Source organism: Molothrus ater, chromosome 6, assembly GCF_012460135.2.
Source record: "Molothrus ater isolate BHLD 08-10-18 breed brown headed cowbird chromosome 6, BPBGC_Mater_1.1, whole genome shotgun sequence".
Classification (NCBI taxonomy): domain Eukaryota; kingdom Metazoa; phylum Chordata; class Aves; order Passeriformes; family Icteridae; genus Molothrus; species Molothrus ater.
Window position 1 is genome coordinate 59,279,654 of NC_050483.2, and position 12,148 is coordinate 59,291,801.

Genomic DNA, 12,148 nt, shown 5'->3' on the forward strand with positions numbered 1-12,148 from the left:
AGGGCAGGACAGGCCCACAGGGCTCTCAGGGAGCAGGGCTGGCACTGCAGAGCCCCCCAGCACTCAGTGCCCCATCCTGTTGTGCCCACAAAGGCAGCTGAGACCATGGAGCTGTCTGCAAGCACCCCAATCACCTGCCAGCCCTAAATGGGACATTTCAGATTTAACCATCCTGAGCTGACCTGAGCTAGCTCCACCAGCCTCCCTAATTCAAAGTACAACCTCCCTGAGTGCTTTCCTTGCTTTGCTGCCTGATTTGCCTCCAGGACAGGCTGTGTGATGTAAACCAACCTGCTTGAGGCTGGATTTTTCTGGAGCTGGGAGGATTTGGCACCTTTTATTACTCACTTGTGAATCCCAGAAATACCACAAACAAGCCCAGCAGGCTGCCTGAGGAGGGAAGGATGCTCATCAGCCATGTGTGCTCTGTTCCTTGGATAAAGGGCATTAATCTAAGCCTCTGCACCTCTGGGGCACTGAGAAGAGCCTGGCAGCACCTCCCAAGGACCTGCTGCATGGCTGAGTTTGACATCTTCTTCCAAAGGGTTTCTTCAGCTCAGCTTGCTGTTTGTAAGCAAATCTCACAGCAAAATCCTGTCTGGCAGAGCAACAGGTGCAGTGATCATGACATCAACCAGCCCTGGCAGGCACAGGGACGTGTTCCCAGCTGTGCCTCCACAGAAATCCATCCATCCATCCATCCATCCATCCATCCATCCATCCATCCATCCATCCATCACCACACAGCAGCAGGACAGGACAGAAGGAACAAGTCAGACAGCAACTGCTGGCATCGACTCAAGTGGCACCCAAGCCAAACTGTGTCAGCAGTGTGAGCCTCCCACAGCATCCAGCAGCCATGAGCTCCTTCCTGGGAATGTGCTGCCTCACACCAGGACATGGGAAAAGGGAATGGCCCCAAATCATCACTCACAGAGGGCAGAAGTACACTCCAGAGGGGAAATGCCTGCACGGGGAGGACAGTGAATGTAAAAAGTAAAGGCTTCTCCCTGCCCCCCCCCTCAAGCAGTGTTAACCCAACTGAGAATAAACCATTTCATCACAATGCCTTCAGTTTGAAGTTTACACTTTTGGCTGGGGGGGGGGGCTCCTCTCAAAGGACCAGATGTGCCTCATTGCACTCAATGAGACAGGTGGGAGAAATTAAGGGGCACAGGACACTTGCTAAAAAGCATCATCTGAGAAGGTCTAAACTGCATTTACTACTAACTACGAGGCCTAATTCCATTTTTCTTCAACCCTGCAGAGGAAAGCAGGCTCAGAGGCACGGGTTGTGGTTTTAGGCTCCTGTAAAGCACACAGGAAGAGCACCCTGATTTCTCTAATCCTGCAGGATGGGGCAAAGCCTCTCAGACAGCCGTGCAGGCAGACCAGAGGCTCCAAGGCTGCTTGATGAGGGTAAAGCTCCCAGCTGTGATGGGCTCTGCTCCCTGACAAGCCACAGGTGCTGTCCCTGGGGGTTAAAAGCAGGACAGGAGCAGGGCTGGGGGCTTTGTGTCAGTGGCTGTGCCCATGGAGGGCGAATCGCCGCTGGAGCGGTACCTGGAGAGCTGCAGCGGGCAGGTAAGGGAGGAAGGAAAAAGTCAAGCGAAGAGGGGAAAAAAAGAAAATAGAACTGAACAAAAATTCAACTGCGTTGGCCGGGAATCGAACCCGGGTCAACTGCTTGGAAGGCAGCTATGCTCACCACTATACCACCAACGCTGCGCTGAAAACAGCCTCGCAACTGTGCCAGAAGTCGGTCATTGCCGCATTCCTGCTGGGTGAGCTCGCAATTCCATGGTCCCGGGGGGATTCCTCCCTATCCCAGGGGATCCCCGCTGTCCCGGAGCTGCCGGGAGCATGGAGGAGCTCTCTGGAGCAGGAGGTTGCCTTCAGTCCCTGCTAAGAGGGATGATGCTGCCTGCGAGGGTCAGGTGCTGCTGTGGGTGGGCACTGAGAGGGCAGCAGGCTCCCGTCTCCTCTTTCTGGTGAGTAAATGTCTGCAGAAATTCATTATTTCGGTGTCTGGAATGGTCATCCTCTACCCACTGTAAACAACGTGTCTCATCATTCCTTTTTCTGCTCCCCCAGCCAGCCCAGTTAGATGTGCTCTTCAGGGGGTTGAGGAAGGATTCCAAAGAAACACTTGAATAAAAATGCTGTTTTGTTTAAGGAGCCTTGTGCAAATGCATAAATTCCTAATTTTCAACAGGAAAAGCTGTTGTAAAACAGTGTAATTCAGAGCAAAAGCCAAGTGTTTAGTTGGTTTAGTTAGACTCGTCCTGATCTCAGGTGGTTGTAGGAACAACTGGGAGAGGGCTGGATTCCACAGCTGAGCATCCTCCTTACTCAGGGAACAAAACTTCTTTACATCCTGTTGTAAACTACTTTTCAGCTTGGAAAACAGTCTTAGCGTGGGCTGTTTAAATCCAGAGACCATCCTGTGGCAGTGGGTAAAGCCCTCTGAATGTGCCTTCACAAAGTATAAAATGTGGTAATGTATAATACAGCTTTTACAAGTGCTGGTGAGCTTTTTCTATTTCACATTTGCTGGTACCCTTGATAATAGCAGATGTGTGATATCACTGCAGGGAGGGGAAAAAAAAAATCTAAGCCTGTTGCTTAAGGCAGCTGGGTTTGATTTGTGTCTACCTGAGTTGCAGGATTTCTGCAGTGGAAGTGAAAAAGCCTTTTCCCCTCAAGCTGCCCCAAACTGAGGGATTTCAGGATCTGTCAGTGAAATCTCCTCCCTGGAGCTGCTGGGAGATGGCCAAAGCTATGCACTTGGTGGGGCCTTGGTGAAGTTAATTAACCCAGAGTCTATAGCAATAACTCTTGGCAGCCAGCCCAATGCAAACATGGTCTTGTGCCCCTTTTGCAGCCTCTGAGCATCTGTCTGACAAGAAGGAAATATTCCCCAGCACTTAACCCTGTCAGGGCTTTTCCTCAGGCCTCTTAGGTGCAAACCTGATCAGAAAGGAAGATTTGCTTTCTGTTTCTACCTGCTCTATGCAATTGACTCTACTTTTTGAAAACTTCACAGCTGTGTGATACTTGCAGCCTCATGTACCACTCATTTCTTCATCAGCTTCTTTAAGATATGTCACAAACTGGCTTTGGTTGTTTGTTTGTGGGTGGTTTTTTTACTGTTATGTTCATTCCTTGATGCCCATCAGTATAATGTGAGTAGTCTCACAGGGAGCTTTTTGTATAATTTTCTCTACATTGTGGTTCCTACAAAACTTTCCTAATGAGCTCCTGTACAGCTAATCCTTAGTCCACTGGAATTCTTGCTGAGATTGTGACTTCCTTCCTTTGCTGCTGACTTGAAAAATATCTATTTAAAATAGATGTATTTTTGTGATTCCTTAATATTTTATTTTACATATTTTACCCTTTTTTCTAAAGGGTAAAGGAGTACATACATTTATCCCTCCCCCACCAGATCTTCTGTGGGGCTCTGCATTTAGAAGTCAGTTTTAGAAGCGGTTTAATTGTGGGTGCTGGCAATGCTCTCCTGATTGCATCTGTATTCAGGCTAGTGAGGGTTCTCTGGGAGGATTTGTCACTTTGTCAGAGCTCTCCAAGTGTCTGCAGGCAGATATAATGCAAAGTAGGAGCAGAGCTGTCCCCATGTGCATGGCTGGGTAGCCAAGTGAGCTGCCTAGAAGGGAGCAGCACTAGCTCAGGGCTGGGAAGCATTGATCTGGAAATCCTGCTCCTGCTGGAGGTCAGGCACTTGCTGCCAACTCCAGGGCCTCAGCCTCATGCACCACTCCCTGTTCTGATTTGTGCTTGGACTTTTCAAGTCCTTCTGGCTCTTGAACCTAAAAATGCCTGATTAAACACAAAACCTCTTGTATGGATTCTTTAGTCCAAGCTGTCACCTGCTGTGGATGTTGGCAGAAATCACCTTCAGAAAGAGGGTTATGAACCAATGGAGAGGGAATAAATCCTGTTCTGAAACTCTTGCCTCATTGACATGATGATGCTTTTCAAACAGCTTTTAATTATAAATAGTTGATAAAGAAGAACATCAGTATCAAAGAGCTTACTTGCAGGTGTGTTGTGTGCTTGGTTCTGCTGACTGTGGTGAGGCTTTTTTTAGTCCCATCTTCTCATCTATAGCTTCCCTCAGGCTGGTGGCCTCCAGGAGCTGAGGAATTAATTTGCTGCTGGTTCTGTGAGCTGCTGCCCTCTGTTGCACAAAGCAAAGCTGACACTGTCCCCTGCTAGCAGGGAGAGGAAATGGAATAATATACAGAATGGGAGATAAAGACAGCCAGAAAATGCTGTCTGTCTTCCTTGGAAAAACTCATGAGAGTGATAGTGTGGTTGTGTGCATGGCTGAGGTGTGACAGTGGCTGTGGAGGGTGAAGTGCCACTGTTGTACCTGCATTTTTCAATTTGTGCTCTCCCAGGAGTTCTCTAGAGTGATGAGACCATGAACCGTGGTGCAAATGCATTAGACAAGCTACCTGGATTTTTATACACTCACGGATAAGCAAAGGACACACTTTCAACCTTAAAAGTAGTCTTTTCAATAATTTTCCCCAATATATATTTTAGCAAATCCCTCATTGAAGATTAATCTTAATTTACTCTCCCTGTTACAGTAACTGTTTTAATACAAGACCCTTAATGGCACTTTTTTCTTAATTCAAGGATGACTTCTCCACTAGTCCTCATCTGTTCACTCCTATGAGTCCTTATGATTTAGAACTTCCAATTCAAGCATCTTCCCAGTTAAGTCAGTCCAAGGAGCTCCACACAGACTTCTCCTCCGTGGACCTCAGCTTTCTCCCAGATGTCACCCAAGATAACAAAGAACAAAACCTCTCTGCGGATGGTCAGGAAACCCAAAAAGAGCTTGATGGGTCACTCTCAAGTAAGGAGGACAGTGGTGTTTTCATGGATGAGAGCAGCTTGTCACATCCAGGTGCAGCTCAGCCACCTCCTGAAACTCCTGGTGTGTGTCCTCCCCTGACTCCGATGACTCCGATCACCCCAGCGACATCTGCTTCAGAAAGTTCTGGAATAGTCCCCCAGCTGCAGTAAGTTATGTGTTATTTATGTAGCACACACACCATAGTCAGAGTTTGGCTTAAACTGCAAGGTGCTGCTCTGACTTTTCACTTGGAGAATGTAGCAAGCGTGGCTTGGCCTTAAACAAGCCAAAAACTACAGGAGTGGATTTCTGTAGTAGTTGTTTTTTTCTCCTCTTGAAGGGGAGAGGTGGAGAAAATGAAATGACAATGTTGGATAAAAATATGAAGATACTTGAAAAAGATCTCCTCCAGGAAGGAGAATGTGAAGGATGACAGCAAACTCCAAGGGTTTAAAGATGTCACTCTGCTTTTTCAAAGGAGAAACAGAACTGAGCGTGAGAAGCTCTGGCCTCACTAAAAGATGCTGTCCTGTCTAGGATAGAGCAACTCTGGAATAATTTATACCTGTAGAAAAAAACCCATCCCTGACCACCTTAGGTGCTGTAGTAACTCTAAATAGTCAGTAATGGTTCAATCCCAAGCTTCAGTGAAAGGCTTCAGTGATGCAATTTTTGACACACAAACTTATAATTCAGAGACTAATAACTTCACACTTTGTTCTATCTCAAAGTGTGGTTTTGGATTGAATTACTTGAGTTTTGCCAGAAGTAGCTTAATGCTTGAGTGGGAAGAGAGAGGCAGGAAATCAGATGATGGCAATTACTAATTGGAATGTGACTGTACTGCTGGGGGGTGGCTCTGCAGTGGCTGGATTTTGCAATGAGAAAATTCCTCCTTCATTCCACAGGAATATTGTGTCAACTGTAAACTTGGCTTGTAAACTGGATCTGAAGAACATAGCTCTGCATGCCAGAAATGCAGAGTATAACCCAAAGGTAAATCTTGGACTCAAAGCTTTACCCTCACTTCCCTTTCCCAGTGGTCCTGTAACTGTGCTCTTAACTCTCCTGCTCCTAGGTGTGTGAGAAATAACTTCAGGATGGGAAAGAAACACTTAAAAAGCAAATATGTGTTGTGACAAGCTTAGAAAGTGATAATTTTTGTAAGACTGAACAGAAATAGAGCTTAATTCCTGTCAGGTTTTCCTTTGAATTTGTAGAGGTTTGCTGCTGTGATCATGAGAATCAGGGAACCACGAACAACAGCCCTCATCTTCAGTTCAGGAAAAATGGTCTGCACAGGAGCAAAAAGGTATTTTTCTGGTTTTTCCCTTCCCTGTAAAGGTCTGGGTCTTGCAGCTATGCACACATTCTGATGGAGAGTGTCTGAAAAGTCTTGCTTAAAAAATCTAGCAAGGGACTAATTGTAAGAAAAGTGAAGCACTGATACTGAAAATCTTGCTTTCTTCATGATGGCACCTTATCAATTTCTGAACTGTGTCCTTCTGTCCCTGAATTTAGATTGAGCTGAGCAGACATCAGCAGAAAAGCTGCTGAAATTCCCAGAAATTGTTAAGGGACTATTTGCATTTCTCACTGATTTTTTAAAATGTTTAGGACATAACTTGTGTCTGTCAAGTCTCTCTTCAGTGTCTGTGTTCACCAGTCAACACATCTGCCTCTAGAGGAAATGGGAATTGGGGAAAGCAAAAGTTTATTTCTGTACTCTGAAGCTTTTTCCCCTGAAGTTCAGCAGAGACTGCCTTGGTTTTTATGTCCCAAACCAGTCAATTAGAATTAATTAACTCGTGCTTAAGAGACCTCTTCTCCAGCCCCTACACCACCCCAGGTAGGTGAATTGTAGTGGTGCCTGCAGTCTAACTCCTGGATCAGCTCTGAGCTGTTTTGAGGAACTGAGAAACCTCTCAAAAGGGGAACTGCTGAGTGATGAAACATCTCCAGTGGGTTCAACCAGACCACAGGAAGGTGAATGAACAAGTGCCTTACTCCTTTTAGCTCCCTGCAGCAGTTCTGGGGATGGAGCCTTGCTATTTTGAGTCCAGGATCTCTTTCTCAGGAGTGCAGATTAGCACAGTGGTGGCTATAAACTGAATTCTACCTCAAGAGCAGAGGAAAGCACAAATAAAAGTTGTTTTTTTCCCCTTTGCTCTTCCTTCAGTGAAAAGCCCACCCCTGGAAGTGTTCCAGGCCAGGTTGGACAGGGTTTGGAGCACCCTGGAATAGTGAAGGTGTCCCTGCCCATGGCAGGGGGTAGAACAAGATGGGCTTTAGGGTCTCTTCCAGCCCCAGCCATTGTGGGATTCTGTGATTTGAGGGCTGTTTGGAGATTCCAATAAAGCTTTCTTCCCTCAGTGAAGAGCAGTCGAGGCTGGCAGCCAGGAAATACGCACGGGTGGTGCAGAAACTCGGCTTCCCTGCCAAGTTCTTGGAGTTCAAGATCCAGAATATGGTGGGGAGCTGTGATGTGAGGTTCCCCATCCGCCTGGAGAGCCTGGTTCTCACCCACCAGCAGTTCAGCAGGTAGGAGGAGATCAGGTACAGCCCTGTGCACCTGGCAGCAGGGCCTGAGGCCACTTCAGCCTGCTCTGTGCCTTTGCTCTGATGCCTTGGGAAGGCTCACCTAGAACAGAGACTGGACAGAGCTAAAGAATAAAGTTGGGATTTATTAGGAGGCCTCACTGGATCCACCTTGGGCAGCACAAGAGCCCAACCAGGGCTACACCCAAGATGGTCATAAAATGGATGACCAGTCACAGGGTCTCACACTTTTATCAGTTCTGCTCTATTTGCACCTTGCAGTTCATTGTCCCATTCCAGCTTTAGCCCCTGCAGTCCCACCCTGCTTGTTTTTCTCTCTCAGCCCATGTTGTTTGTGCTCTTGGGGCTGAGATTTGGATCATTTGTCCTTGGTGCCCAGCTGGAGCAGGAATTGTTTTGTCTCCCTGCTCTGTGCACAGAGCTCAGCATCCCCTGATGTGAAGCCCAGACCCACCCACTAAAGCAGCACAGAACCTGAAAAATAGAAAAGCTCAAACCTGAGGCATCAGCTCCACTGTGGATTTTAATACTAAGGTGGCCTCTTAACTCCCAGCAAGGCAAATTCTTGTCTGCAGGGATAAGGTTTCCAACCTTCAGGCATGAAGCCAAACTGCAGTTGCAAAACACAGAATTGCAGGTATACTGTGTTTTTCTGGGATATTGTTTTGGTTCTGTTTGGATGTTCTTTAGCCAAGGATTGAAAGTAAACCTGTAGCTGAGTGAGGGCATGTTGTACCTGTGAGATCAGCTTGTTCAAAACTAGATATTGCCATCAGGAAAGGATGATTTCAGCACTGACAAAGCCAAAATTCAGTCATCTTTTATTAGCACTGCATCTAATAGTTTGCATTTCATTTAGGAACTAGATATATATTAAATATTTACATTGGCTGTTATCTTGTCTTAGTTGCACAGAATGCTCTCTGATAAGGGTTCTTTGCAGACTAGGAAGGATTTACTGTGAGGGTGGTGAGGCCCTGGCACAGGGGCACCCAGAGCAGCTGGGGCTGCCCCTGGATCCCTGGCAGTGCCCAAGGCCAGGCTGGACCAGGGCTTGGAGCAGCCTGGGATAGTGGAAAGTGCCCCTGCCCATGGCAGGGGGTGGAATGAGGTGATTCTTAAGCCAGGCCATTCCATGATTTGAGGACTGTATGAAGATTACAATAAAGGTTCCAAGGCTATGACAAATCAGAAGTGGCTCACAAGTCTTTGTCAGCAGGAAGATCCCCCACCAGCTCCAGCTGGGCTTAGCAGGTTTCTCTTCAAGATGTCCAAAACCTGACCTGAACCTTTCTCAGGGCAGCTAGATAAAATCAGTGTGGTTAATTACCCTATTGCTGCTGTAATTAAAGAGCACTTTATTCATACACCACTGAAACAGCTTTTGCATTTTACTAATCTCACCTGCTTGCTTTGAACAGCTATGAACCTGAACTATTCCCTGGCCTGGTTTATAGGATGGTCAAACCAAGGATAGTGCTGCTTATCTTTGTGTCTGGGAAAGTTGTACTCACTGGTAAGTGCTGCCTCTCTGTGTCTCTACCCACTGCTTCACTTTCTTAGAGAGTATTTAAATTAAACATTAACTAAAAATCATTATCTTCCTGCAGTAAAGCCACTCAGGGATCTTTCTAATGGCTGCTGCAGCTTTATCTGTGTTTTCTGCAGATAACATCAGCATTGTTGCACTAGAATCTTGTATTGTTTCATATACAGAGTCTCAGATTTCCATGTTAAGTATTTTTTTTATTCAAAGCCTGATGCCACATGCCAATGCAGATGATGCCAACAGGATGCTGCCATGCCAGCAACTACTCAGGCACTTAAATAGGAACCTCACAATAAGCAATTTAAAATTGCTTGGACAGGAAACAAACTTCTTAAAACACTTCACTGACAACATTTAGTAGGGATTATCAGAGGAAAGGGTGGAGATCTTAGAGCTTGTTCCAGACTGTTTGGCAAAAAAATTGTGAGACAAAAGCCTTGCTGAGTCAGTGTGCTCAGCAGATACCTGTACCTCAGATCCCAGGTGACTTTTTCAAAAAAGGTGAATTCCTGAGCTCCTGGCACATCCTTTTTGTGAAGCTCATGAAAGTGCTTCTATTCAGATGTACTGAAAGGTGAATGGTGCTTGTTCCCAGAAGCTCTGAATATGGTATTCGTGTTCACAACACAGCTTTGGGAGTGGGGAAGGCAAGAACAGGGCCTCCCTTAGCCAGAGAGTCTCACAACCATAAATCAGGAATGAGCTCAGCCAGCTGAAGGATGGGGCACTCAGGACAAAGCGCAAATGCTTCCCCCTCCAATGTCCACAATTTTCTTAGGTCTAGTGAAATTGTACTGATCAGTAAAATCATACTGGTCAGTTCCATTCCACTGATGCTTGCATTTTTTGGGGTACACTAATTGTAAGGGCCTTGCTGCACACTCAGTCCTTTGCTGTGAGTCCTGGGCCCAGCTGTCATGACGAAACTGAAATTGCTGAGATGTGAAGAGGGTTTTTCTCCCTAATCAAGAAAGAAACTTTATTTTTGAAAGTAAAAGTTGTGGTAAGGCAGATGAATTATTTGTGTCCAAGTGAGGACATGAGTAAAGGTTTACACATCCAACCTAAGTAGGGCATAATTCCACTTTTAGTTCATTTAAATGCAATTTTCTTCTGGCTGATGTTTGTTGGACCAGCATGAGTAGTGTTGCTGGCAGGCAATGTTCCTGCCTACTGCAATGCAGTTTGTGTGCAAAACTTGGTATTAAAGATTTGTTACCAGTACCACAGAAAAGGATTTGAAATCAAAGGTGTCTTAACACACAGCTTAAAATTAAAATTGCTTCTCAGAGCTGGAGAAGGAGAGTTCTCAAACTGTGGAACAACTCCCAGCATGAAATAAATAGGAACTTGTTTCTACCTTTCCACTCACCTCATGAACAGGCAGAGCTGTTATTCTTAAGCAGATAACACCATGGTGGTGCTCAGTTGCTTTTTTTTCCCTTCTTCAAAGCCAATATTTTGCACCTGTCAAGAGCAGAAAATTGCTGTTTTGGTTCCACAGATTAAACAAAACTAGTCTTAAAGCTAAGCAAGCTAGGAAATGCTCTTTGAGGTGGCAGATAGAAATTCTGTCCTTAACAGTAAGGTGCTTTCAATCTCCTGGGCTTCTTCATGGTTTGTAATCTTACTGGGTTTAAATTGCATTTAGTTTAAGTTCAGCTCTCTTAATTCATGGTCTTTTTTTGTCCATTTAGGAGCAAAAGACCGTTCTGAAATCTATGAGGCATTTGAGAACATCTACCCCATTCTAAGAGGTTTCAAGAAACCATCGTGACACGCCTCCCAAAGCAATCCAGAATAACACCTGGGCTTGTGTTGCTGTGCTTGGAGCAGAACCAAGGGCATTCCTGGACACATCTGTGGATTATTAAACAAATTATTCATTTCTGAATACCACATATGCTGATGCCTTTCTATGGCCTGTGCAATGTTCTTTTCTTTCAGATTATCTGTCTGTAATCTACCTGAGTTTTGACAACTTCTGTCAAGTTAAAACACTTGATAAATGAATGCACTTTTAATAGAATGTATGTTAAGGTGTCACTTAAAAATATTTTGTAATAGAAGCCATGTGTCTCTTTCCCTGTTGAGGAGGTGAATCCACACTGCACTTCAAATTGGTTTAATCAGAATCCTCAGCTCTAAGTGTCCTGAATTGCTCCTGTAGTGTTGTAGTTTCATGTTTAAGCTTAACATACATTATTGTCTGTGACATGGCTTACAAAATCTTGTATGAGTTGATTTTGGTGTTTAGAACACAAGTGCTGGAATCACTCTGATCCCACTGGCTGGGTAAACTCTTGTGTGTGAGGGTACAGGATTTTCTTTCACAGAGAAGATATTCCAGGTCCTGACTGCTGGGATATACCTAGAAAATCTGTGGGTGGAAGGGGTGTAATTAATTAAATTTTCTAATTTGACATGGGACGAGTTAGATTTTTAACCAAATGGTACCCACTTGTATGACTCCCTCAGATGATGGGAGTTTGGTGCAGATAGAAGCATGTTGGTTTGGAACTTTGTTAAAAATGGATTTGAGGAAAATACAAAAAGTCTTGGATGCTCATGACTTACTTACCTGCGTTATTTAACCAGAATTCAGCCAATGGCAGTAATTTGGTAATTTTGGAGCAAAACCAATGAGGTTTCCCGTACTTGGCTTGAAGTCAAGCCTTTCTTTACAGAAGGTGTCCTGCACAAAGTGGTGCAGGGAGCAGGAACAGTGCAATGCCGTCCCATGGCTGCTCTGGAAAGCCCCTGGAAGCAAGCCAGAGCAGTTCTGCCGTGCCCTTCCCTCCTGGAGGTGTTGGTACCTGTCTGCAAACGCCACTAGAGGCTGCTCTTAGATGACTTAAGTGTAACCCAGAACAAAATCCTCCTTGCTGGAAATACTCGGCTCAACTCCCAACAGGGTCTTGCTGGGCTGAGTTTTGCTGCCACAAAAGTTTATTTCTGATTCGGTGAGGGCGTGGCTTCATCTTCTGTATCTGTTATGTGTCTCTCACAAGTGGTTTTCTATCTATCTCCCTGCAAACTTTGAAAAACGTTGTGCACTTCCTCATGATAAGCTGGTCTTAGCTGTTATCAGTTTCTCTGTCAAACTGTGGATTTCCACACTCAAATCTATTTTAAACACAGGCTTACTT

General features: G+C 45.3%; 1 protein-coding gene and 1 non-coding gene across 2 annotated transcripts; one reads left to right on the forward strand and one right to left on the reverse strand.

Annotated features, from left to right (window-relative positions):
- Positions 1-1,533: 1,533 nt before the first annotated feature.
- Positions 1,534-10,776, forward strand: TBPL2 (TATA-box binding protein like 2). The gene is made up of 7 exons (XM_054515249.1): positions 1,534-1,582; positions 4,661-5,057; positions 5,800-5,887; positions 6,112-6,203; positions 7,265-7,432; positions 8,872-8,966; positions 10,697-10,776. Exons 1-7 carry the CDS (start codon positions 1,534-1,536, stop codon positions 10,774-10,776), a joined length of 969 nt encoding a protein of 322 aa, XP_054371224.1.
- Positions 1,654-1,725, reverse strand: TRNAG-UCC (transfer RNA glycine (anticodon UCC)). Its single transcript has one exon. It is a non-coding gene; the product is annotated as a tRNA-Gly (tRNA).
- Positions 10,777-12,148: the final 1,372 nt, after the last annotated feature.

What these genes read in the sequence shown, in the direction of transcription:
- TBPL2 (XM_054515249.1), top strand. Translation starts at nt 1,534, where the DNA reads ATGGAGGGCGAATCGCCGCTGGAGCGGTACCTGGAGAGCTGCAGCGGG. An exon ending in ACCCACCAGCAGTTCAGCAG is followed by an intron (nt 7,433 to 8,871) that starts GTAGGAGGAGAT and finishes TGCTTTGAACAG; the next exon opens with CTATGAACCTGAACTATTCC. An exon ending in TGGGAAAGTTGTACTCACTG is followed by an intron (nt 8,967 to 10,696) that starts GTAAGTGCTGCC and finishes TTGTCCATTTAG; the next exon opens with GAGCAAAAGACCGTTCTGAA.